Source organism: Balaenoptera physalus (assembly GCF_965194825.1).
Source record: "Balaenoptera physalus genome assembly, chromosome: 20".
Classification (NCBI taxonomy): Eukaryota; Metazoa; Chordata; class Mammalia; order Artiodactyla; family Balaenopteridae; genus Balaenoptera; species Balaenoptera physalus.
Window position 1 is genome coordinate 5,677,804 of NC_138901.1, and position 24,373 is coordinate 5,702,176.

Here is a 24,373-nt window from a genome sequence, read left to right on the forward strand (position 1 = left end):
TGCAACCAAATAAATAAATAAATATTAAAAAAAAACAACAAAAAAAACTTGGCAAACCCCACGGCAGTGACTGTGTCTGCAGCCCAGCCCTGTGAGAACAGCACAACGCCCATTTAACAGATAAGAAGGGTGAGGCACATAGTGGCTGCGTGACAAAGTGCCCGAGGGCCCCCAGTGGTGAGTGGCAGTCGGGACACCAAATCCCAGAGCCCCCAAGGGCCTGCCCAGGCTGATGGGCACGAGAGGCGTTGTCCTTCCAGAAGCTGGAGAGCAGTGCAGGAGGGGCGGGCCCCAAAGAGACAGAGAAGCCACCTCAGGCCCCCGAGTGCCGTCGGGGCTCGGGCAGCCCCAGCACCCTGAATCCGCACCCTCACCCCATCCACCCCTCCCCAAAAAACAGAGACACCAGGCATGCTGTAAGGCCTTTTATTTTAATGTTTCCTTGCTGTTTTAACATTTTCACAGAAAAAAAAATATACAGTTTAGAATCTGGAACTGACCGCTGTCTAGATGGGTTTCAAGGGCAGCAGCTGGCAGAGGCTGCATGGCAGGAAACCAGTGGGCACCCAATTCAAGAACTAAGGTAGTGTCTGAGTCCGGATCTGGCAAAACTCAGGAGGTTAGGGCAGCTACACCCGCCGCCAGCCCTGGCTGGACCCTGTGGCAGTTCTGTCCGTCCCCCTCCCTCCACTGGCTACAAGGGGACAGGAGAAGGTGAGTCAGCCTGTTGCCAGGACAGAAAAATCATCATCCGTGAATCCTGGGGGCTCGCACCCAACCTCCACTCAGTCCCCTTGGGTGGGGTTCTAAGGGCGCAGAGTGAAATCTGAATTTCAGAAAGACAACAACTGATTTTTTAGCATGAGTGTATTACAAATATGGCATGGGGCATACTTACACTAAAAGATTATCCTTTGCATGCCTGAAACTCTAATGTAACTCAGCATTCTGGTTTTTGTTTTGTTTTGTTGCTAAATCTGGCAACCCTATACCCTCAGGACCACTGACTCAGAAGTGGGGAAGGGGGTTCTGCTGGCAGAGGCCTGAGAAAGGAAAGGGAAGTAGTCAGTCCGGGGGTTGCGGTGGAGGAGGGAACAAGCCAGTCAAAAGAGGTTTTATCCCCCCATAGGAATGACATTTTCTTTTAATAATCATTTTCCAGAAATTTTCTACACTGGCTGCCTGTTGTTGTTAATAGCTATGGGGGAGGGGGCCGAGGACAGACACGCACAGACCTCCACCCCATACAGTTCTAAATAAAGTTTGGAAGCACTTAGTATAAAGGTTTTCTAAAAGGATTCGTTTTCCTTCTGGTGGCGGGTCTACAAACACCGTTGCTGGTACTGCTCTAAAAAGATTTAAACACAAGAACAAACAAACCCAGAGGGACTGAGCAAGGGCTGCAGCCTGTCCTAGTGTGATCCTGCAAGGGCCCCCTCTTGAAAACTCAAGATGCCCCGGGGCCTTCCTTCCGTTCTGCATCCTGTTCTCACCCCGCGGAAGGGGTCGCGTTGAGTGTACACATTCGGTCCGCCTTTCCTCCGAGGGGCTCCCCGTGCAGGAGCTGGGGATGGAGGAGGGAGGGGCCGGGACTTGTGACCTGTCACAGGCGTTTCTTCCGGCGGCCACCGCCGGTCACAACAGAAACGCCAGGAGTAAAGAGGCAGGTCAAGTGTCCTTAGCCCTGGCACCCCTGGGCCGCCCCTGGCTGCCCTGTTATCGCTGCACGTGGCAGGGACTCAGGCTGACAGCGGGCATCCGCTGGAGGCCGGGAGAGGAAAGCCGATTCCTGCTGCGAGAACACAGCCCTGTCCTACGAGCTCAGGCAGGGCAGGGTGTGCGAAGAAGTCAGGCACCCGAGCCAGCTCCAGGTCCTCCGTGGGCCCCCAGGCTCGGCCAGCGCCCCTCATCCGTGAGGTCCAGGGTCTGTCTGTGGCCCGCAGCCAGGCTCTTGGCCGACCTTGCGAGGCGGGGGTCAGGGAGGAGACAAAGCCAAGAGCCCCTACCTCCGGCCGGCCTCACACCCGGATCTCGTCCTCCTCCTCCTCGTCCATGAAGGAGAACTCGGGGTCCGGCTGCCTCGGGACAGCGGCCCGGGCCCGGTCCGGCCCCCGGGAGGCGGGGCTGCGCTCCTCCAGGACCCCCGAGGTGCAGCTGGACAGGGAGCTGCTGTCCCGTGTGGTGTGACTGCCCACGCTGCGGGCCGAGCCGGGGCTGGGGGCCACCGCCGCCCAGCCCTCCTCCTGCAGGGCGCGGGAGGGCAGCGCGGGCAGGTCCGGGCCCCCCGCGCCTTCCTGCCTTGCCAGGGGCGGGGCTGCCGCCACCGTCGTCGGGGGAGCCTGGGCGGGGCTGCCTGCTGGGTCCTCGTCACCATGGTAACCGACCTCCCCCTCCTCCTCTTCCTCCTCCTCCTCCTCCTCCTCCTCCTCCGGTTCCCACTCGGCCTTGTCCATGATGCTGAGGACGTCGCCCAGCATGGAGGGCCCCAGGTCGATGTGGAAGGACATGATGGACTCGGCGTGCTTCAGCCCGAAGCTGGCCTTGGGAACCACGGGCAGATCCGCCAGGTCCCCGAAGGCCTGCTCGTCGAGGAGGGGGTCTGGGGAGTGGGGGGCGGAGGCCCCATTCCGCCGAGGCACCGCCTCCTCCGGGCCGCCCTCCCCGCTGGCCTTCCTCACGGGGCTGGAGGACAGGCTCTTGGGCAGCTTGCTGGAGCCCTTCTCGGCGGCCTCCTTCTCGTTCAGCTGAGGCAGGGACATGGCGTTCTTGACGAACAGGGCCGAGTCCCGCAGGGGGCCCAGCACATCTCTCTGCTCCCGGTCCCCCCTGCTCACTGACTGTGACCGCTTGCTGCCCCGGAACTTCCGGGCCAGGAGGCCTCGCTTGGAGGACGAGGAGGCCGCGGCCTGCTCGTCCACGGACTCGCTGTCCAGCTCCCCAGACTTGCTGTTGAGGAAGGAGGTGTCCCCAAAGGCGTCCCCCGCCCGGCCCACGTGCATGGTGTGGCGGAAGTCGCCCAGCGGGGCACTGATCATCTCGGCCGTGAGGTCCACTCGGGAGCGGCGCTTGGAGTGCACGGAGCTGGACACCAGCTGCTTGAGGATCGGCATCTTGCCGGGGGAGGGGAGGGGAGGGGAGGGGGTCCCCTCCAGAGACAGCAGGCGGATCTGAGGTCAGATCTGAAGTCCGGCGGGTGGAGGGGGCGATAAGGAGGAGATCATAAGGCTGCAAGAAGAGAACAGCAGGGAAAGGGTTAACCCGGCTGTCCGCTCAGCACAAAAGCCCATCTGCCCAGGGGTTGTTGTTATTTAAACCTCTGCTCTCCTACCAAAATGAAACTGTGTGAAATAAGCCGGCAGTCAATTTCATAACCCTGCCTATTTCCCCATGCACAGGCTCTCCGGTTAGGCCAGCGCTCTCTGGAGTTCAAGTAGCCACAGGCACGCGCTCCCTGAGACTTGAGCGAGAGAGCCTTCTTCTACAGGACAATGCCTCCCGCACCCCGCAACCAGGACGCCCCTAGAGGCAGAGGTACACAGGCAGCTCCAGGCAGCCGACCCGGGAGAGACGTGACTCCAGCAAACAACCAGTCCGGAGACACGCTGTAAGTTAGTTCTTCCGGCTGCCTGACCTCAGCCCCTGTGGAGTTAGTGGACACCTCAATCTGAGTCACGGTTCTTAGAGGAGGGAGAGGACGGCACAGGCCCCAGGGAGGCGCTGCCTGGCACCTCCACAGACGTGGGCGGCAGCTCGCTCTCTGAATCAGAACCGGGTGGAGCCGCCGGGACCCACAGAACCAGCTCCCCGGCCCTCCAGCCCTTGGTGGGTGCCCCGCGGTGAGGCTCCTGCCTGCGACATCTCCACAGTGCAGCCCCGAGCTCTCTGCCAAGGATCCACCCTCCCCGCCGCTCAGAGGCCAAGACTGGGAAACTCCCAGCGTCTTCAGTCACTAGGGGTGCAGGGAGGCAGAGACTAAACCCTAGATGGCCGAGGCGCCCTGGGAACGCAGACCCCCAGGTGATTAACCTGAGCCAAAGAACTTCAGCAGGGAGGCCGGGAGAGCCTCTGAAATCTCCTGGCAGGTACCACCCACGCAGCTCCTGGCAAAGGCCAAGTTGAAGTCCAGTGCTGAAGCCAAACCAGCCCCCAGTGCTAAACCCAGCAGCACAGGGCTGAGCAGAGTGGGGTGAGGTGGGTGCAGGGACTTAACCAAGGCTGGCGGGTGAGGGGGTGGTCCTGGGCCACCAGTCCTGCTAACAGCACAGCTCTCAACGGCCCCCGCATTCCAGGCCCATCCTCCCCATTGCCAAGGGCAACCCAGGATGTCCCACCGGGTTTCTTCCTCACCCCCGATGCTGCCCTAAGCTAGGCCACCACATCCCAGTTGGCCCTGCTTCCCCTTCTCCCATCCTTCACCTTTTGGCTAAATCAAAACCCGACCAGGACCCCCCAGTGCAGACCCCCCGATCGGACACCCAGTCCCTGCCTCACTCCTCGCTGCTCCCCTACCCCTGCGGTCCGCCCTGGCCCTGAGCTGCCGTCTCCCGGGCTCCAGGGCTGGACATGCACAGCTCCCTGCTAGAACACCTGTCACCTGGCTCACCCAACGTCTTCCAGGGCTCAGCTGAGCTGTCACTTCTTCCAGGAAAGCTGCTTTAGCCCGGGTGAGACCTCCCGACCACCTCCTGCCCGACCCCCAGCACTGTGGACGTCCTTGCTCCCAGCAGGCACTGGCTCTGTCATTCTACCACTGCCGGCTCGGCTCGACTGTCATCTTCCCACTGGACTATGCGCTTCCGGAGGGTTCCAAAGGGCCTGTCGCCGCTGAATCCCGTCCAGCAGTGCATGGCACAGTCGGTCCTCAAACACCTGTTGAAAGGTCAGCACCTCCCTCCTACCCCCCACCTCCACCCCAGCCCCTTGGTTGCTCCCTTTCTGCCTTCCTGAGCCCAAGGACAAGGTCACTTCAGCCTACAGCCCGGCTCCAGCGCTCCCAGCCTGACCTCTCTGTGCCCTCTAACCCCCTCCCCACGCTCTCGTTCTTTGTTCCTTGTCCTGCTGCTGATGCCCAGCCAGATGGTCCCCCCCAACTCCCAGGCAGTCACAGCGCTTGTCACTCCAGGGCAGGGGAGGGTGGCGGGAGCCAGGCACCGGGGCTCACCTGCCACACAGGTGAGCCCGGCTGGGCGGAGTCAGGTGAGGACTGCTCCGAAAGGCCTCGAGATGACCCCCACAGTCGGTCGGCTCCCCCTCCTCACTCCCCTCCTTCCCCCCAGACCCTCTGGAAAGTTCGCTCCCCCTACCTCTGACCTGGCCCCTCGCTCCTGCCCATGCCCTGGGATCTAACTTCTAAACAGTTAAGACACGGAACAGCTAGACCAGGTTTTGGCAAACGTTTTCCATAAAGGTCCAGACAGCAAAGATTCTCAGCTTCATGACTGATACGGTCTCGGTCGCAGCTGCTCAGCTCCATCTTCGCAGTGGTAGGAAAGCAGCAGTAGACCGTATATAAACAAATGGGCATGGCTGTGTCCCAATAAAACTTTATATATAAAAACAAGTGGTGGGCCAGATTTGGGCCATAGTTTGCTGACGCCTAAACTAGACACGTGAAAAGTACTGGCCTTAGGGTCATCCCCTCCACGTTGCTCCAGGAGACAGTCACCATATGTGACCCTCTGGGCCAGCCATGGGCTCTCAGGCCAACGTTGGGGAAAACTCTCTTTGGCTAAACAAGAGAAAAGGAGGATGGAGTGAGTCGGCCTCAGACACGTTCGGCATAGAAGAAAATCAAACCAGGTTTCTAAGGCACTCTTGGTTGTGGAGAATCCCTCGGGCTTCTGCTGCCACCAGGGCAGTGAAGCAAGAATAGAAAGGGTCCACATCTCCAACCTGCCTGCAGTTCAGCTCCTGGCTCTGGTCACAGAATCCTGTGTCCTTCAGCTCTTTCATTTTCCAGATGAGAAAACAAGTTCACTGAAGCAAAGTGACTTAACCAGATTTATGTGCATAAGAGCAGAGCTGGGGTGGAAGCTGGTCTCCGGGTCCAGTGCTCTCTCTGCCCCAAGCCAGGCCTCTTTCTGGCCTTTGGTGGGTAGCATCTCCGGTCAGTTACCCTTCCCACTTCTGGCTGTAAGAGTCCAGAGAAAGGAGAAGCCTGGCCGCTGCCTCGAGAAGATTCCTGTATTACCCTGGAGCAGATTCTGACACTGCTGACACCTTTTAGCCAGAGAATTCTCTGTTGTGGGAGCCGTCCTGCACATTGTAAGATGTTCTGCTGCATCCCTGGCGTCTACGTACCAGATGCCAGTAGCATGCCTCCCCTGCTTGTGACAACCAAAATGTCTCCAGACGTGCCAAGTGTCCCCTGGGGGGCAAAACTGCCCTGGGTTGAGAAACCCTGCCCTGGAGTGAGCGCGCACATGTGAAAATAAAACACATGCTATTCACCAGGTGAACAGAAAAACAAACAAATTTAAAAAAAGAAAAGAAAGAAAGAAAAATGAAAAAAAGAAAGGAAAAAAAAAGAGAGGGAGGGAGGGAAGGAGGGGAGGGAGGGAACGTAAAGGATTCGAATTGTGGGATCAGTGACATGAAGTTCCAGAGTTGCGTAAGGGTTTCAAAGCAACGGCAGGAATCCCCAGAGCCAGTAAGCGTCAGGCGCTGTGGTTTCCCGGATTTTAAGTGCTTATTAAAAAGAACAGAAAGGGAAACCGCAGGCCCAGCTACCCAGGGCTCGGCAGAGATGGTGCAGACCCCTGTGGCCACCGGCAGGGACCAGGCATCCTGGCCATCGCGGCTACAGGACAGAAGGGCCCCCACCACTGGCACGTCCTCGAGGGTAGAGCTCGAGATCAGGATAAGAGGGGCCGGCAGGGAGGTCCCTGGGCCCCTGCACGGCCCCACAGCCCAGGAAGGTAGAGCAGGTCCGGCCAGCGCTTATCTGCCGTCTGTGGTCTCGCTCCCTGGGGGTGGGAACGAGGCTTTGTGGCTTGTGAAAAACCAAACCATCTTCAGTATCCAGCATGAAAATGTCCCGAGTCCTGAGAGTCGGGGCCCAGATGGAGTCACCCACTGGTCCCCCAGCCCAGCAAGGAGGGGCTGCAGCAGCCCTGGGGCCCTACAGCTAGAGCTCAGGCTGGACAGGCCAGGCTTCAGGACTGGCAAGAGCTCACTCACGGGGTTGTTTTAAATCCTTGGTTTTATGGTACCCTCATGACACTGTCACCCTAAGCTTTGAACAGAGAGCAGTTTGGGGGTGAGGAGGTGGAACTCTGAGTACAAGTGCGAGCAGGTGCCCTGGGCCAGTCCTGGGGGCCGTTCGGGGGGCCCTGAGCACCCACCCGGGAAGGGACCGGGCCATAGGGAGCCGGGCTTCGGGAGGGGGCGTGGCTAAGCCCTGTGACTCAGCTCTGGGGAAGTGGCTAAAACAGGCCGCCAGATGACAGGGCAGCCACTCCCCACAGCCCGCCTGGGCGGGACTCCCTGACCCCGCCACCCCGGAAGCCACATCCCCCTTTCCTGGCAGAGCAAGGGAAAACGGAGCAGCAACTCCCATCTCTCCAGCCTCTGCTGGAATCAGATTCCGCTACCCTTGGCCCACTGACCACAGAACATTCCTGTAAGCCAGGGGCGAGAAGCTCTCCCCACAAGGCCAGGCCCCCGGCTGGATTGACAGTAACCACACCCACAGCTCAGCTCAGCTCTGGGGAGAGAGGACAGCCCTGGCCTGGACCCTCCCTCATCCCCACCCCCGGCGGGCCGTCCAGAGAGCACTGCCCTCCCACCTCAGCCAGCCCAGCAGCTCCCAGACAGACCTGAGCTCTCCCGGGGCAGCCAAGCAGGCCTCCCACTGTGCAGCTGACCTGGAAGCTCACCTGGTACACAGAGCACACGTGCTTCAATGCCCACTGCCACGGCCACCGGGCAGCCAGCCCCTCCCTCACCACGTCCCCTTCTCACCACCCATCCCGTCCGATTCCAGCCCCCAGCAACGTGGCATTTGACACGATGACTTCAGTCGTGGCTTGGATTGGATACAAGTGGCTTCGTTCCCTTATTCATTCATTCATTCATTCACTCACTCACTGACTTACTGCACACCCACCAATTTTCCCATAACTCTTCTGGGCCCTGGAGACAGAGCAGTGAAAATAACGAGGCGGACAAGCCCAGCCTTCCTGGGCACGCTTGTGGTGTGAGCGTGGGTGGGTGGGCGACGGGGCTGTAAACATGCGAATAAAACGGTATCTTGTAGTCCTCAGGGTCAAGGGGGAAACAAGGGAGAGTCAGCGTGGGAGTTATGGGCTGTGGGAGGCCCTTCTGAGAACCGAGTGATGAGAAGGAACCAGGCATGCCAAGAACATGCCGGCAGCGGAACAGCATGTGCAAAGGCCCTGAGGTGGGAACAAGCTTGCGTTTGAGGAACGGAATGAAAACCCAGGGGTCAGGTCACACAGGGCCCTCCCAGGAAGCCCAGGCCGGAGTTTGGATGGCGTTCTAGGTACCAAAGGAAACCTCCCTAAGCAGGAAGCCATCCCATCTGTGTGTTTGGAGGTTCCCATGGCAGTGGCTGGATTGGAGGCACGGAGGAGGGGAAGCAAGAATTCAGGGCAAAGAGGATGGGGGCCAGGACGAGGGTGTGGTTAAGGAGATGGACAGAGTGGGGCACATCCGGGGCAGGTTTTGGAGGTGGAGACACCAGGAGCTGAGGGCCCGGATAGGGGAGGAGAGGGAGGGCAGACTCAAAGGGGAGCTCGAGCCCAGGAGTCCTCTGCCAGGGGTGCGTCTCACCCGGCAGGCCAGGGACCTTTCCCTCGGGGTGCAACCAACTTTCTGCCACCAGCAAGAACTTGACTTTGCCAAAACGGGAGAAGCATTCTGCTACACAACATGTGTCAGCTGGAACAACAGGCTGCAGGGGATTGTGCAAGAAACGCAGCGCGACGCAGGCCACGATGCCCTGTAAGAGGTTAGGGGCTCTGGCTTCTGTTGCCAGAGAAAGATCCAGCGCTTTCTGGAATGCTCCCCAGCCTTATCCTGTGAAGATAAGGAGTCCCAGAGAAAGGGGAAGACTGTTTCATTCCAACAGCTGATGGGCAGCAGAGGGAAAGGATGAGAACTGTGGGTGCTTTGATGCACACTGTTACACAGAACAGGAGGAACTTCAGTGGGGGCTGTGTGGTTATTTTTAGCTGACTTTAGTATATTTGGAATCTTTTAGTTCCTTCACTAACACTGTCACAAGCCCTCTCATATCTGAAAGTGTGCCCTTTTGCACCAGGATGGTAGGAAGCACCGTCTTAAAATAATCTGAGCCTGAATATCCACAATTAAAAAAAAAAAAAAAAAAAAGAGCCCAGGATAGAAACGTGAAATATCACTATTATAACTCCTGTACTACTTGTGTATCTGTGTCAAATATCGCCTTAAAATACCTGGGTGTGGAGCAACCACACTCAGAGATGGAGAGGATAAATTCAGAGATTTGCCCTGGGTCATGGATGGAAGGCTTTATTCCCACACCCGGGCTCCAGCCACTAAAATAGCCCCGCAGGACCCAAAGCACGGGGGCCTCCACACATCAAAACAGGGAGCGTGTAATTTATGCACACACACACGTATATCTTTTATAGCTTATATACATGGCTATTGTCAATCCATGCAGCAACGAATATGTTTTAGCTTTCCTTCTTTTAAAGAAAGTCAATATATGAAATAGAAGTTCTGGTGTTTTCTTCTCACATGTCAGTGGATTTTTTTGCACACCCCTCCGGGTGTCACAATACGGTACCCATAATGTCACGTGACTCCCACGGAGGCATCCACGTTGCCTTCAACTTCAGAGATTCCTAAGACTGAGACAGAGGACACCCAGAGATTATCCAGCCCGGTGGCCTTGACTGGGCTACTGGGGTGGAGAAAAGTACTTGCCCAAGGCCAAGGAGCTGGTGAGGGGCCCAGATGGCACCGGTGCCCAGGTCCCCTGTCTCCCAATCTCTAAAGGTCCTTTGCAGATACCATGGGGGTTGACTCACTGCCAGGCACCGGGCTAGACCTTCTTGTGTCTGTTACCATCTTGGTGGCATTGAGCTTGGAAAGGGGAGGGGAAGGACTTCCCTCCCACTGAACAGCAGGTACTAGGGGCCACCAGGCAGGGAGAGTGGTACAAAACCAGGGACCGGGGCTTCCCTGGTGGCGCAGTGGTTAAGAATCCACCTGCCAGTGCAGGGGACATGGGTTCGAGCCCTGGTCCGGGAAGATTCCACATGCTGCGGAGCAACTAAGCCCATGTACCACAACTACTGCGCTTGCGCTCTAGAGCCCACGAGCCACAACTACTGAGCCCATGTGCCACAACTACTGAAGCCCGCGCGCCTAGAGCCTGTGATCCGCAACAAGAGGAGCCACCGCAATGAGAAGCCCAAGCACTGCGACGAAGAGTAGCCCCTGCTCGCCGCAACTAGAGAAAGCCCGTGCGCAGCAACAAAGACCCAACACAGCCAAAAATAAATAAATAAAAAATAAATTAATTTAAAAAGAAAAGAAAAAACAGGGATCAAAGGCTGCTCAGAGACAATGGTCCCAGGACAGGGTGATCTTGGGGCATCGGCAATTACGGCAGGTTCTTTGAACAGGCTTTCAGTCAAGAATGATTCAGGCGTGCCCGCAGTGGGAAACCTACCCTATGGAACTATCTCAAAGCAGAAAAAAGTCCCTAACACAGACAGTCACTGAAGCCTTATTCATAATAGCAAGAGACTGGAAACAACCTAACACCCAACAAGCAGAAAATGGTTGAGAAAACTAGGAGCCATTAACTCAACAGATTATCCTGCAGGCATGAAAAGCAGGGTCTATGAAGACCACGCAGGACATGGAAAACTGTTTACCAAACGACATCAAGTGGAAGGAAAAAAGGCAGAATTTAGGCTTGTTTACACACAGTGATCACAAACTACACACACATACGCATTCACGAATAAAGGCAAAAGGGCAGGCAGAGAAATTCAGGAGTGATGTCAGGCTTGAGAGGAAATCAGGCTTTTTTCTTTTTGAGTTTCCTTTAATGTGGTAGTGCTGTTTGGATAATAATAGTAGTAAAAATCCCAAAGCATCAAAGGCTTAAGGAAAAAAAATCTTAATTTCCAAACCAGCTTTAAACTCTCAAGTTCTCAGGGTCCAGCAGCTGCAGCCCATACAAGGCGCCAGGTGGGGGCCGGGCGGGGGAGCGCGGGGCTCAGACCACACACTCTCATATCGAAAAATCTCCCATCGAGGTCTGTTCTCTTTCTCTCCCGTCCCCCTAAATCTGCATCTACCCCAGATGGACAAGTTTATCACATCCTCGTTTTATTTTTAAGTTGTTTGGGAAGAGAAAGTAGGCAATCTATTATAAAACCTGGTGGCAGGGGAAATAGGGAGCTTAGGACCCCCCCAAAAGAACCAGCTTCCCAACAGCTGCTGCTTGAGCCTCCGCAACTGAGCAGATGCAAAATACCCATCCCCACACCCCCTCCCCGGAGACTGGCCAATTTCCAGCGACACTGAAGCCCTAAGCTGGAGGCCAGCCTCCCACATGGCCATCCCCCAGTGGTACCCTGGGCAGGTGAAGGTTCGGTCTCTGCTGCTTCCACCGCCCCACCTCAGCTCTCCTGATGGCTACAAAAGAGCAGAGGAAAGGAGAAGCGGCGGGGTCACACAAGGACACCCCCACGCTCCAGCCACTGGCTGACCACCAGTAATGCAGAACTAGCAGTGCTGTCAGCAGTTCTCATTTATTGGGTGCCTGCTGCACGCCAGGCATTGTGCGGCGACAGTGTTAAATTTGTGCCTCTGACCCTGCAAGGAGGGTGTCACGATTGCCTCCATCGTAAAGAGAAACGGAGGCTCAGACGGAGCGAATGCCCTCGCTCACTCTCCCAGCTACTAAATGGTGGTGTGAGCCCATTTCTGGCAGACCTTGGAACACAAGCTTTTCTGTATGAGGTGATGCTCTCTGGCTTATTCGGATGTCCGCAGCTGAGAACATGCAATGGACGGAGGGATGGGGGTAGGGTGGGATTAGGGAGGCTGTTCATCTAAGATAAGACCTTGGGACCAAGACTCACTTGACTGACTCCCGCATCAGAGACCTGCTCCCAGGGACGGTTCGGATGCCTCCTCCTTACACAAGATCTCCACCCTCCCTGCCTGCCAGCCGATCTAGACCTTGGGCTCATTGGCCCAAGGGTGCCCCTGTTCAGCCACACTCGGGCAGATCCCGGGGAAGGGAAAGTGAACAAAGCCCCAATCTCACTACATGCTTTCCACAGCAGCAAGCCAATGTCCATTGTCCAGGCATCCCTGTTGGGGGGGCGGGAGAGGAGTATTGCTGGGTGGGGGAGGGGGGATGAACTCACTCCAGGTAATCAGGACACTGGGCTCTTGTCGGAGCGGGGCTCACAGGGTGAGCTACAGAACTTAACGAGGCCCACTCTTCTGCCGCTCTCTAGGGGTGATTAAATAATGTACGCCTACACCGTCCAATGTGGCAGCCCCCAGCCCGAGGCGGCCACGGCGCACTTGAAATGTGCCCCCAAAATGGAGGACTTGAAACGTCCAAGTTGACATGCGCTAAAGGGTAAAATATACACTGGACTTCAAAGGCTTCGACTTGAAAGAGAATGCAAAATAGCTCATTTTTAAATATTGTTAAAATGATAATATTTGGAATATGCTGGGTTAAAGAAAGTGTTCATTTCACCTATCTCTTTTTACTTTCTAAAATGTTATCTATTCAAACCGTAAATTATATAAGGGACTTGTGTGCTACTTCTCTGGGATTGTGCTGATTTAGACACGTTCCCTCTTTTTTAATACAAGCAGCACTTTCCATTGTAGAGGGATGAATAAAGCCAACCATTGTTCACGTTTGAGTGAAAATCGTTACATGTTCATAAATAATGCTACACTATTTTAGATTAAGACCTAATAGCCTCAGTTTTACATCCAGCAGACCACTGATGAATGCTAGGTTGTTTCAGTTTTGTTCAAACGCTGTAACAAATAGCCTTCCAGCTAAGTCTGTCCAAGTCCTTATTTCCAGAGGATACCTACTTATAAGTGAGTAAAATTACTTTTGTTTCTCCTTCTTAACTTGTTCTCCAGAAGGTTTTACCAAGTCACAGTCTAACCAACACAGGATGATGGTGTCCAGTAACAGGCGTTACTGTGTCCTCAGCTGAATTGAAAACAACAAAACCACAATCACCACCACCCTCAAACTTATAATTTTCATTTCTTCTGTTACTAAAGAGGGTGAGCGTTTCAAAAAAATACTATCTCCCCTGTGAATTGCTTGTTGAAGGCTTCAGCACATTTTTTGGGCGGGGGCGAGGAGGCTTCACCTTTTCCAATGGATTTGTATGACTTTAAATATGAAGGCTCTTAAACATGTTGACTGGTGGCGCAGTGGTTGAGAATCCGCCTGCCAATGCAGGGGACACGGGTTCGAGCCCTGGTCTGGGAGGATCCCACATGCCGCGGAGCAACTGGGCCCGTGAGCCACAATTACTGAGCCTGCGCGTCTGGAGCCTGTGCTCCGCAACAAGAGAGGCCGCGACAGTGAGAGGCCTGCGCACCGCGATGAAGAGTGGCGCCCGCTTGCCGCAACTAGAGAAAGCCCTCGCATAGAAACGAAGACCCAGCACAGCCAATAAATAAATAAATAAATAAATAAATAATAAAAGCTTTCATCATATTATTAAAAAAAAAAATGTTGACTATATTTTGCAAATATCTCTGCAAATGTATCATATGCCCATTTTCAATGTGGTGATTTTGTTGTTTTCTTTTCCATAGAGTGCTTATTAATTTTTACACGGTCAAATCTGTTTTACAATTTCTGGCTTTACTACTATGAAGCAAAGACCTTCCCCACTCCCGAGTTTTATGAAAATATTCACTTCTTCTAAAACGACTAGGTAAGGTAACAATGAAAAACTACTCATGGAGAAAAAATACTAAAAGGAAATACAAAGATGTCTGTGGCTTATCTATTTTAAATGACCCACAATTTTATAAGAAATTAAAATATAACAGTATAGTTACTGGTTCTGTATAAAACTGCTATAAAATATGAGTAAAGAATCAAATGCTACCTTCATCAGATATATATAGATACTTCCCACGGTTTCTCCAGACTTCCTTTTCTGCTTATTGATCTCTGTTTATTCTTAAACCAGGTCTATACTGTCAACTCTGTAAAATATGTTTTGAGTATCTAGTAGAATAATATCCCTACACTAACTTTTCTCTGAAAATGTCTTGTCTTTTCTAATGCAGTTAGTCTTCCAGATGGACTTTAGAAACATTTTATTAAGTTCCAAAAGAAATCCTGACGGAATTACATTGGCATTGAAAGCAAACAATAAATTAATTTGGGAAGAAGTGACTTTATCACAACATCATGCCTTCATATCCATTTATTCAAGTCTTTTAGACATTCTCCATTAAATTTTGTGGGTTTTCTTCCTACAAGCCTTACACACGTCTTGTCAAGTTTATTCTGAGTTATTTTATGGCCTCTCGTTATGAAAGCGTTTTGTACCCTGTGCATTTTATGTAGCTATATCTTCTGACTGGTTGTAGCTGGCATATGGGAAAGCTACAATTTTAAAATTTATATCTCGGGCTTCCCTGGTGGCGCAGTGGTTAAGAATCCGCCTGCCAATGCAGAGGACACGGGTTCAAACCCTGGTCTGGGAAGATCCCACATGCCGCGGAGCAACTAAGCCTGTGCGCCACAACTACTGAGCCTGCGCTCTAGAGCCCGCGAGCCACAACTACTGAGCCCTCGTGCCACAACTACTGAAGCCCATGTGCCTAGAGCCCATGCTCCGCAACAAGAGAAGCCACCACAATGAGAAGCCCTTGCACCACAAGAAAGTGTAGCCCCTGCTCGCCGCAACTAGAAAAAAGCCTGCACGCAGCACTGAAGACCCAATGCAGCCATAAATAAATAAATAAATGTATAAGAAAAAATAAATAAGATTTATCTCTCTTTAATGGCCACCGTACTAAGCTTGTACTATCTTACACACCCTAATCAACCATATAATTAAATCTTTCGGGCTTTGCAAGTAGACCAGCCCATCATCTGCAACTAATAATTCTGCCTCCCCCATTCCTCATTCTTATCTCGTTAAATTTGCTACACTTGCCAACATAATGTTGAATACTACTACTGACAATGAGGATCTCTGTTCCTGGCATTTACAGTGCTGTTCAAAACCTAAGTCATCCAACACAGTAGTCACTAATCACATCAGGCTGTTGAATGCTTGGAATATTTTTAGTGCCACCAAGGAACTGAATTTTTAAATTTTCTTTCATTTTAATTATTTTAAATGAAAATTTAATGCTTGATTCAGTTATTGGAAAACTGAAGTATGTTGCGTTTTTTTTTTTAATGAGTTTTTTTCTTTTAATTTTATTTATTTATTTATTTCGTTTCTGGGCAAGGGCTTTCTCTAGTTGTGGCAAGCGGGGGCCATTCTTCATCGTGGTGCGCGGGCCTCTCACTATCGCGGCCTCTCTTGTTGCGGAGCACAGGCTCCAGACGCGCAGGCTCAGTAATTGTGGCTCACAGGCCCAGCTGCTCCGTGGCATGTGGGATCTTCCCAGACCAGGGCTTGAACCCGTGTCCCCTGCATTGGCAGGCAGATTCTCAACCACTGCGCCACCAGGGAAGCCCCTGAAGTATGTTTAAAACACCTTGAGTGTGTGAATCTACCTTTTTAGCTGTACATTTTAGGAAATCCAAATTCTGGTTATTTATAAAATTTAGCCTCCAAATTGAGATGTGCTATAGTTGTAAAATATACACTGGATTTTTGAAGGCCTTGTATGAAAGAATAATGTAAAATATCTCATTAATTTTTTTATGATTACATGGTGAAATGACAGTATTTTTGACACACTGGCTTAAATTAAGCATATTAAAATTGATTTCACCTGTCTGTAGTTTTTAAAAATGTGGTTACTAGAAAACTTAAAAGTTCTTTATGTGCCTGGCTTTATAGTCCTCTTGATAGTGGTGCTGTTCTAGGGGTATTTATGTTAATCATGATACTCACCACTGGATTCATGCAGAAATTCTCAACCATCTCAGAGAAGTTACAGTTCTTACGGTTTTAGGAAAATGATACCAGTCACTTAGACAGGCTGAGTTGTGGGAAAAACACACTGTAGCTTGGATAATTAATTTACCCTTTGATTGCTGGAAAATATAATGTCCAGTCTAGCTTAAAGAGTGGGAAATGATATCTTAGATCCTACCCATGGAGCTCAGGGACCTCCCTGGACCATGGGTCACAGAGGAAGTATGAGAAAGGGAATGAACCTCATTGAGCCTTTACTCTGTACCAAGCTAGCTGCTTCATTTTGATTAAACTGCCTTTTGCGGGGCAAGTAATAACTCTGTCCTAGGCATTCGAAGGACTTTATCACATGTACTCTTCCCAACAATCCCCTGGAGTTACCATCATCATCCCCATCTTGCAGACAAGAAAACTAAGGCTTAGAGTGAAATGCTTCACCCGAGTCACACAGCTGCTAAGGACAGAGCCGTTGAAGTCTGCCTGATTCTGAACCCTGAGCTTTTCCCACTTTACCGAAAGGTGTATCAGGGGAGTGTCATAAGCATCACTGGGGCGCTGGACTCTAAGATCTGATGAAAGTTATGGGTGCATGAACATCCACGGGGCAAACACTTTTGCATAGCATTTGGGTTAAAATATCCTGAGTCTGGGCTCTCCCACACTCCAGGGCAAGTACAGATAAACGCTGCGAAATATAGACCACGGGCGCCCCCCCCAGGAAGTCCATCCTGTTGGGAACCCCTGCTCGTCCTGGGCTGGGAATGGGCCATTCTCTCCACTCTGCTCCGCCATCTTTGTCCTTGCATCCAGCTCCCTCTTCATCCCAGAACCCTGTGCTTCTGGGCCAGAGGAAGGAAAGCAGCAGGAGGGATGGCAGTGAAGGCTTTGGATGGGGACGGAGAAAGCCCTCCTCACTACTCAGGAGTTACAACAGCTCCGGAGGGAAAGGAGTGATCTGTGACCTGGGAGTGACAGGAAGCGACAGCTCTGGAGCCAAGACTCCAGGAGCCAGTGGCTCAAGGGCATTCAGCAACTTTGCTTGTTTACAGGGCTCTTCCTAGAGATGTGTGTGTGTGTGTGTGTGTGTGTGTGTGTGTGTGTGTGTGTGTGTGTGTGTGTGTGTGTGTGTGTGTGTGTGTGTGTGTGTGTGTGTGTGTGTGTGTGTGTGTGTGTGTGTGTGTGTGTGTGTGTGTGTGTGTGTGTGTGTGTGTGTGTGTGTGTGTGTGTGTGTGTGTGTGTGTGTTCCCCTGGCCAGAAACCAGGGAAGGGGTGCCTGGTGGGAGCCCCACCGCTCCTCCCTCCTGCCTGGGGCCTCAGAAGGCAGGGCTTGAAATCAGATCGGCCCGAACCTTGTTTGGTTTCACTTCGCTCCTACTGAAAGCACAGCGCTCAGCTGAGGAGTGGGTCGCCAGAGGGAGCCAGGTGCATCTGGTCTTGCTCTGGAGCAGGCTGGTGAATTTCCATCTTGACCCTGCTGGATGGGAATGTGCAAGCCTGGGGGACCCTGGAGCCAGACTCCCTGATCACGAGCTGGCTGGGCCACACTGGGCAAGTTACCTGTGCCTCGGTTTCCTCATTAGTTTTCAAAGCCATTGATAATACCGTGTACTTCCTAGAACTATTGTGAGGATTAAATAAGCTAACACAGACAGGTAAAGCCCTTACACAAGGATGCATAAGGGACGAGCATTCTTAACGTGTTTGCTGCGAAAATGATGCTATAACGTGTTCTTTCTCAGCAGGTGCCCTTTGCCTATACCTTGAAAGGTAGGAGAATTCCAGCATCCCCAGTGACACTCTGGCCACGGTCACCCCCCTAGTTCAAAGAGGACACATACCTTCAGTGTCACCTGAGGACACCTAATCCAAAAGGCTCCCAGGCTGACCCCTTTCAAAGTCCCTGGGGGCCCCAAGATGAACTGTTGCGGGGCGGGGCAGGGGGTGTCCTCCGGGTTTCCGAATCCCAGCTATAGACAGTAGTCCAGACCAGCAGTGGGATCGAGCAGCCCCGAGACTTGGTCTCTTTCCCTATCTGCCTTCCCTTCTCTCTTCTTTAACCTTTTAAAGATGCGGGAGGAGGAGCCTGGCTTTTCTTCGGACTTCAGCTCTTTCGGATTTCAGTTCAATACGGTGGATGAGGTGGAGGTGGGAAAAGAGAAAGCGCTCGCATTCCTCCCTAGGATGTAGGTTAGCAAACTTGGGAATTTGGGGGACGAGCTACCAGCAACAAAGAATGCACAAAATCTCAACATGATCAACTCCCAATAAAATATAGCCTGGTCCTTTGGACCTAACCTGATTCTCACTAGAGGTGTCCGCAAATGGTACTGCCAGCCCTAAGTTTCTTCTGTGCTCCCTCTGGCTCTCTACTCCCACCATTTGATTGAGCCTTAAACCCCAAGGGTGGGGGGAACACAGGGGCTCCTTTTGATGCCTCAGGGCCAAGGGCAACATTCTGAGGAACAGAGAAGGGCTGCAGGGAGTGGAAACCTGAGTGTGGAGAGGAAGGAAGGGCAGGGAACAGACACCGGAACACAGAGCCTGGCTTCACTGTCACATCGGGGAGATCCGAAGCTGGGGTCTGCAGACCAAGTTCAGTTACCCCAAGAACTGCCTGGATGCAGGTATAAGAACCCAGAGACTCTCCCAGGGAGGCTAGAGGCTGCCCTGGCTGACACCATCTGTCACCCCTGATGGCCAGGGCAGAAGACGGTGGTCTGAGCAGCCCTGGCTGAGCAAGAGATGGTGTCCCTGAATACAGCCCCAGGGATCTTTCTTGCCCTGGCACTGTGGCTTTTCAGATGCCCTCAGCCCCTGGGATGAAGGAATGAGGGGGAAATGCCAGCAGTTTCTTACAGTCTGGGTAACCCCAAACTGTGCTCACCTGGCCCAAAAGGGAGACCCTTCTGCAGTCTGGGAAGCTGAGTGGAGACCACCAGTGCCCCTGTTGCTGGCAAAGGAGGGCTCTGGATGTCGGTGCTGCCACCCTGGCCTGGAGTCCTGAGCTGCAAGCTGGCAGTGCCTGCGGAAGACTCTGGTGTACATTACTGGAAGGAAGCCCAAGGCTCCTTGTATTTTAAGCTAGAGCTTCAGGGACACAGTGAGTGGGAATGCGGGATGCTTGTGGCTCAACTTCCTTCACGACACCCTGCAAGCCAAGAAAGAGCCAGGTCCAGTCATGCCCACGAGTCCCTCCCGGCACAATCCCGCACCCCAGTTCCCTGTCCAGAGCAGGCTGGCAGGGGCCCAGCCTTCCGGAGCACCCCCGAGGTGCTGGCCCTCAGGACACTCTGCCAGAAGGGTCCAGGGCTCGGTTCCTTTTCCCAAGGTTGAGGAAAAGCCTCCAGTACATAGGTCAGAAGGCCGAGGCCCGGGTCGGCTCTCTCAGCTTCCAGGGCCAGATTGCTCAACCCCTCTCCCTCCGCCCCCAAGCCTTATCTCTGGCATCAGCCCAGATCCTGTTCCTCCAAGGGAAAGACTCCTCCCTCCTCCCACAGGGACAAGATCCTCTGAGTCTGTGGAAGCTTCAGCCACAGGAGGCTGGAGTCACAGCCCGACAGCGAGTCTGGCTGTTCCGGCCTCTGAGCCGTGTCCATTCCCACCTTCCAAATCAGAGGACAGGGGGCAGGGAAGAGGGCGATAGAGGGGTGGCCAGCTGCGAACACCTTGCCTGCCACACCTGGGCACAGCCTGTCCTGGCCGCAGAAATCAATCAACCACTCCAAAGGTGGAGGCGGGTAGGATCCCTGAACCAGAGCCAACCCGAGGCCCTGCTGGGAAAGTTCCTGGCGTGCGAAGAAGGGTCTACGAGCCCTCTGCCAGGTCAACATCTGCCCATCCCCACCTCCCCACTTTGTAGACTCGACTCTCCCGTGCTGGGGGCTCCCTCGTCTCCAGTCCTGTGAGGGCTGCACCGTTGGGTTCCGAGAGGCAGCAGGACAGAAGCAGGCTGGGTGTGTCCGTACATCGGACTGCAATGAGCATCGGTGAGTGGGCGGGGGTAAGAGAAATGAGAGGGAAATGGAAGAGGGGCGTCAAGAAAGAGAAAGGTGGGAATCCCAGAAAAACGGAAGGAATGCTCCAAGTCCAGGCCTGAGCTACGGAGTGTCACGGGAGCTACGGGTCATCAGTGAGCAGGGGCTCCAGGAACTCAGGGAGACGGCAGAGGGGCTGAGACCCCAAACCACTGGCTTATTTTCAGTCCCTGCAGGGGTCACCGGGATCCTTGGGAAGACCAGGAGAACCCGCTTGGGTATCTCGCAAGGCTCACCGAACCCCCCGTTTGTAGGAAGGAGCAGCTGTCCCCAAGGACTAGAGGGGCAGACTCCAAGTTCGGAGGAGATAAACCACACTCATCGGTCAATCACATGGCAGCGCACACAGGGCAGCTGATGTAAGCTGGAACCCACAGGCACCCCCAGACTCACACAGGGTCCTAGCTTCCCCCCAGGGATGGAGCCTCCCAAGTCACGAGTGGGTGCCCCATGACGGCTTCGGGAGCCCTGGGGCCCCCTAGAGGCTTGGCTGAGTCCAGCCCCGGTCCAGCAAACTCCCCATTCCTGGGGGAAATCCACAGCTCGGCTTCCCCCTTCCTTTGTGCCCTGTTCTTTGTTCTCTTAAAATTCAGTCCATCCTGCCGGTGGTCCCCTCCTCCACCCCGGCCTCAGAAAGGGGGCCGAGGGGGTGGGGAGTTATTAGAAACCCAGACTGTGCAAAAGAAGTTGCATTGCTGGAGGCCCTCCTGTAACCGGGCCCCTCATTGTTTACGCGGGCTGGATGGGGAGAGCTTGCTCTGGTCCAGATGGCCTCTGGGGGTAAGGATGAGGGAGACTCCTGCCGCCCCCCCAGCACCCAAACACCCTAAAGAGGAGCAGGGGGCTTCACACAGCTCAGGGACCCTTGCCCCGTTCAACCGCTCAGATAGAGAGCAAAGAACAGGCACTGTGGACGCAGCCCAGGGACGTGGGAGCCTGTCAGATTGCAAGGGGCTGCAAGAAGGAAAGAAAAAGCATTGTATTTCCCCTCCATTCTCCCGGGGAGAAAAAGAAAACTTCCAAAGCGCAGGCTGCGGCGTCTCATCGGGAAACAAGGAATCTGGCTTGAGTTAGCAGAGAGCACCCCTCCCCCAGTCTCACTCTCACTCACACACACACGCACGCACACGCACGCACGCACACGCGCACGCTCACACGCCCCGGCTCAGGCTCCGGCCTCCCCCAGGAAGCCCGCCTAGCCTCGGCCCTCCAGCCCTCGCTCCGGACGCCCGCTCAGCACTCACCGGCGGCGGCCCGGCCCGCAGAGTGGCTCACCGGGACGCGGCCCGGGCAGGGGGGCAGTTTTGTGCCCCCGATGGGGGGCGCTCCAGGGAGGGGGCGGAGCTAGAGACGGCCGATCCCAGTTCCACCGCCCCAAGCGGGCGATTAAATCATTAACCGACCGCTCCCGGTTCGTGGCCAGGCCGGGAGCGCTCCGCCGGGTCCCGCGCGTAGCCCCCTCCCGGGCTCGGAAGCGGCCCCACCCCGCCGGTCGGCGCCTCGGCCTCCCCCCGCCTCGGCCTCCGGGTCTCCCGAGGAGGCGGGCGCGCGGGGCGGGGGCCGGGCGGGGAGGGAGGGAGCATTTGTTCCCTCGGCCGTTCCCTTTCCAGGCAGCTCTGCGCCCCTCTTCTCCCCGGCCCGGTGACATTGGGCGGCGTGTGCTGCAGCGCGCGTACGAGAGCTAGTGTACACGCCTCCGCCACTACTGACGAATAATCCGATTCTTATTCATGGAGTACTCTGTGCACTCACGCCCCCCTCGGGGAGACCGCGGGCCGCGCGCCGCCGAGGGCTGCGCTCCTGCCCCCAGCGACACACACCCGGGCAAAGGGGTGGAACGATAAAAGCCGGGTCCCCCGTCCCACCGCACCCTCATCCCCACCCCCAGCAGCGCCCGGGGCGGCACCGGCGAATCCCAGTCTGGGGAGAGGAAGTCGATTGGGAGCGGGCTTTCGCCGGACTCTCTGCCACCCCGTCCTCCCCAGCCCCGCTCTGCGCGGACACAGGGTGCGTGGCCCCGGCCCCAGACACCCGGGCCGCCCCGCACGCGCCCGGGCCCCAGCCCTGCCACACGGGGCGGGCGCAGGAGTGGGGAGCTCTGCCCCGCTCCCCTCCCCACCGCCCCTATCGCGGTTTTTCCAATCCGCTCTGCTCCCTATGGGGACTCGAGGTCCCCCAACCGAGCCCACCCAGGCCCCGCAGGGCGCAGGTGGCTGTCACGGCCAGAAGCGGGTGCCCTTCGCCTACCTGGGTCCGCAGAGACGCGAGCGCCGGGCCGGCGCGGCTGCGCTCTCCCCTCCGTGGGCTCCGCGAGGCGCCGGGGCTGGCGGCCCATGTCCGCGCGGCGTCGGTTTCCCTCCGGCTCTCGGGCTTTCGGGGCTGGGAGCCTCTCGGACACTCCCCTTCCAGGCTCCTCCCGCGCCCTCCCTCCCGCGCCCCTCCGCGCTGATGTCACCGCGCCGCCGCAGCCAATGGCGGTTGGGAACCTCAGCCGGGCCGCTCGGCCTCCGCGGTTCAAATCAGAAAGCCCGAGACCCCGAGATCTTCGTGTGGGGCGGTTCGGGCCGGGAGGCCAGCCTGGACCCGGGCCGGTGGGGCCCCGGGGCGACCCGGGGCGCCCCCGCCTGGCTGCGCTCCGGCCCTGATTCCCCCACTCCCAACCTGGGGCCACGGGGTCAGGGGCGCGACTCCCCCTGGGGGCCTAGCACGAGACCCTCCTGAAGGTCTTCCCCCTTCCGAGCAGTGACCAGACAACAATAGCCCCCGCCCCGGGGCGTTTCTGCTCCGTCCCTCCCCGACCCAGGACTAGGGAGATGGAAGCCCCCAGGGTCGGCGCCGCCTGGGTCGTGGATTCCATCCCGGGCTCTTAACTGGAAACGAGATGGGGGGAGGAGCCGGGCCCCGAGACCAGGCCCGGAGTGGGTGTAAGAAGGGTTTGGGCCGGGTGACCTGTCTTTGATTCTCCTGCTTTCCCACGTCTGTGTCCCTTGCCTCCTGAATAGCCTCCCAAACTGAGTTCCGCTCCAAGTGAACCTCAAGGACGATGCACTCCTGAGGCCCGCGGCCTGAATCCTATGAGAATCTTTTTAGAGGAATAACTTCCATTGGTAAATGATCGTTACTAATAAAGTGGCCCAGGAGAGTACACAGCACAAAGTGAAAGCTCCCTAGCTGTTAGCAGCTCCCTCACCTGGGTTTTTATTTTAAGAGAAGGGGATCCGGGTGGCAGAGGCCACCAGACTCCCTCCCACTGACCTTCAATGGGACCCCTCAGTGGGTCCCTTTGGGCTGGTACCTTCCCGGACAGGGCTCCCAGTAAACCCTCCCCCATTGCTGGTGTCTGAGGTCCCTTCCACCTGAAATCAAAGCTGAAGTCTTATCTGTCCCCAAAAACTTTCCTGATTCTCTGAGGCACCTCCCCCCACCCCTTCTCTTTCCCTCCATTGTTAACCAATTATTTTGTCTTTAGGTGTAGCTGTTAGTAATTGGTTCTCCTTTAACAGGTGTCTGGGGTTTGCCCTTCCCAATTAGATTATCAATTTAGCATACCTCCAGGACAAAGGCTTTGTAATTCTTCACTCCTTATTCGAATTCAATGCTTTGCATCTGAGGCTCCTTCCACAAACATTGAACATTCATTGAAGTTTGCCTTGGTGATAAAGGTGAATTAAGTCCAATCCCTGCCCTCAGGATGCCCTCAGTGGTTACAGGCTGCTCCAGGAAGGAGCTCAGTAGATGCTTCTAGAGACTGGTCACCACTGCATTGCTAGCACACTGGCAGGGAGGCTTGATTGAAAGAAAGTGCCGGGAAGAATAAATTAGGAATTTGGGAGTAACATATACACACTACTATATATAAAATAGATAACAAGGACCTACTATATAGCACAGGGAACTATACTCAATATTTGTAATAACCTATATGGGAAAAGAATCTGAAAATATATATATATATATATATATATATATATATATATATCTGAAACATTTTGCTATACTCCTGAAACTAACACAACATTGTAAATCAACTATACTTCAATTAAAAAAATTAAATAAAAACAAAGTGCTAATTTTCTCATGGTTGGAATCCCAGTTCTGTGAAATTCGAGTGGCCTTTGCTGAGGCTAAGTTCTGCTTCGAGCTTTCAGACTAGAGCTGCCTACAGATAATCAGAGGAAACTAACAAAATGGAAAACT

General features: G+C 54.6%; 1 protein-coding gene across 2 annotated transcripts; it reads right to left on the reverse strand.

Annotated features, from left to right (window-relative positions):
• Positions 1-412: 412 nt before the first annotated feature.
• On the reverse strand, positions 413-22,552 carry CDC42EP4 (CDC42 effector protein 4). 2 transcript variants are annotated; one of them, XM_082439862.1, is made up of 2 exons: positions 22,424-22,552; positions 413-3,225 (listed from the first exon to the last, which is right to left on the reverse strand). In XM_082439862.1, exon 2 carries the CDS (start codon positions 3,108-3,110, stop codon positions 2,019-2,021), a length of 1,092 nt encoding a protein of 363 aa, XP_082295988.1. In that variant the 5' UTR covers positions 3,111-3,225; positions 22,424-22,552; the 3' UTR covers positions 413-2,018. The 2 variants fall into 2 exon arrangements, with proteins under 2 accessions (XP_082295988.1, XP_082295989.1); XM_082439863.1 differs by lacking the exon at positions 22,424-22,552 and adding an exon at positions 21,421-21,666.
• Between the last annotated feature and the right edge of the window lie 1,821 nt (positions 22,553-24,373).

Excerpts from the sequence above, each read along its gene's own strand:
- CDC42EP4 (XM_082439862.1), bottom strand. The coding sequence starts at position 3,110 with ATGCCGATCCTCAAGCAGCTGGTGTCCAGCTCCGTGCACTCCAAGCGC.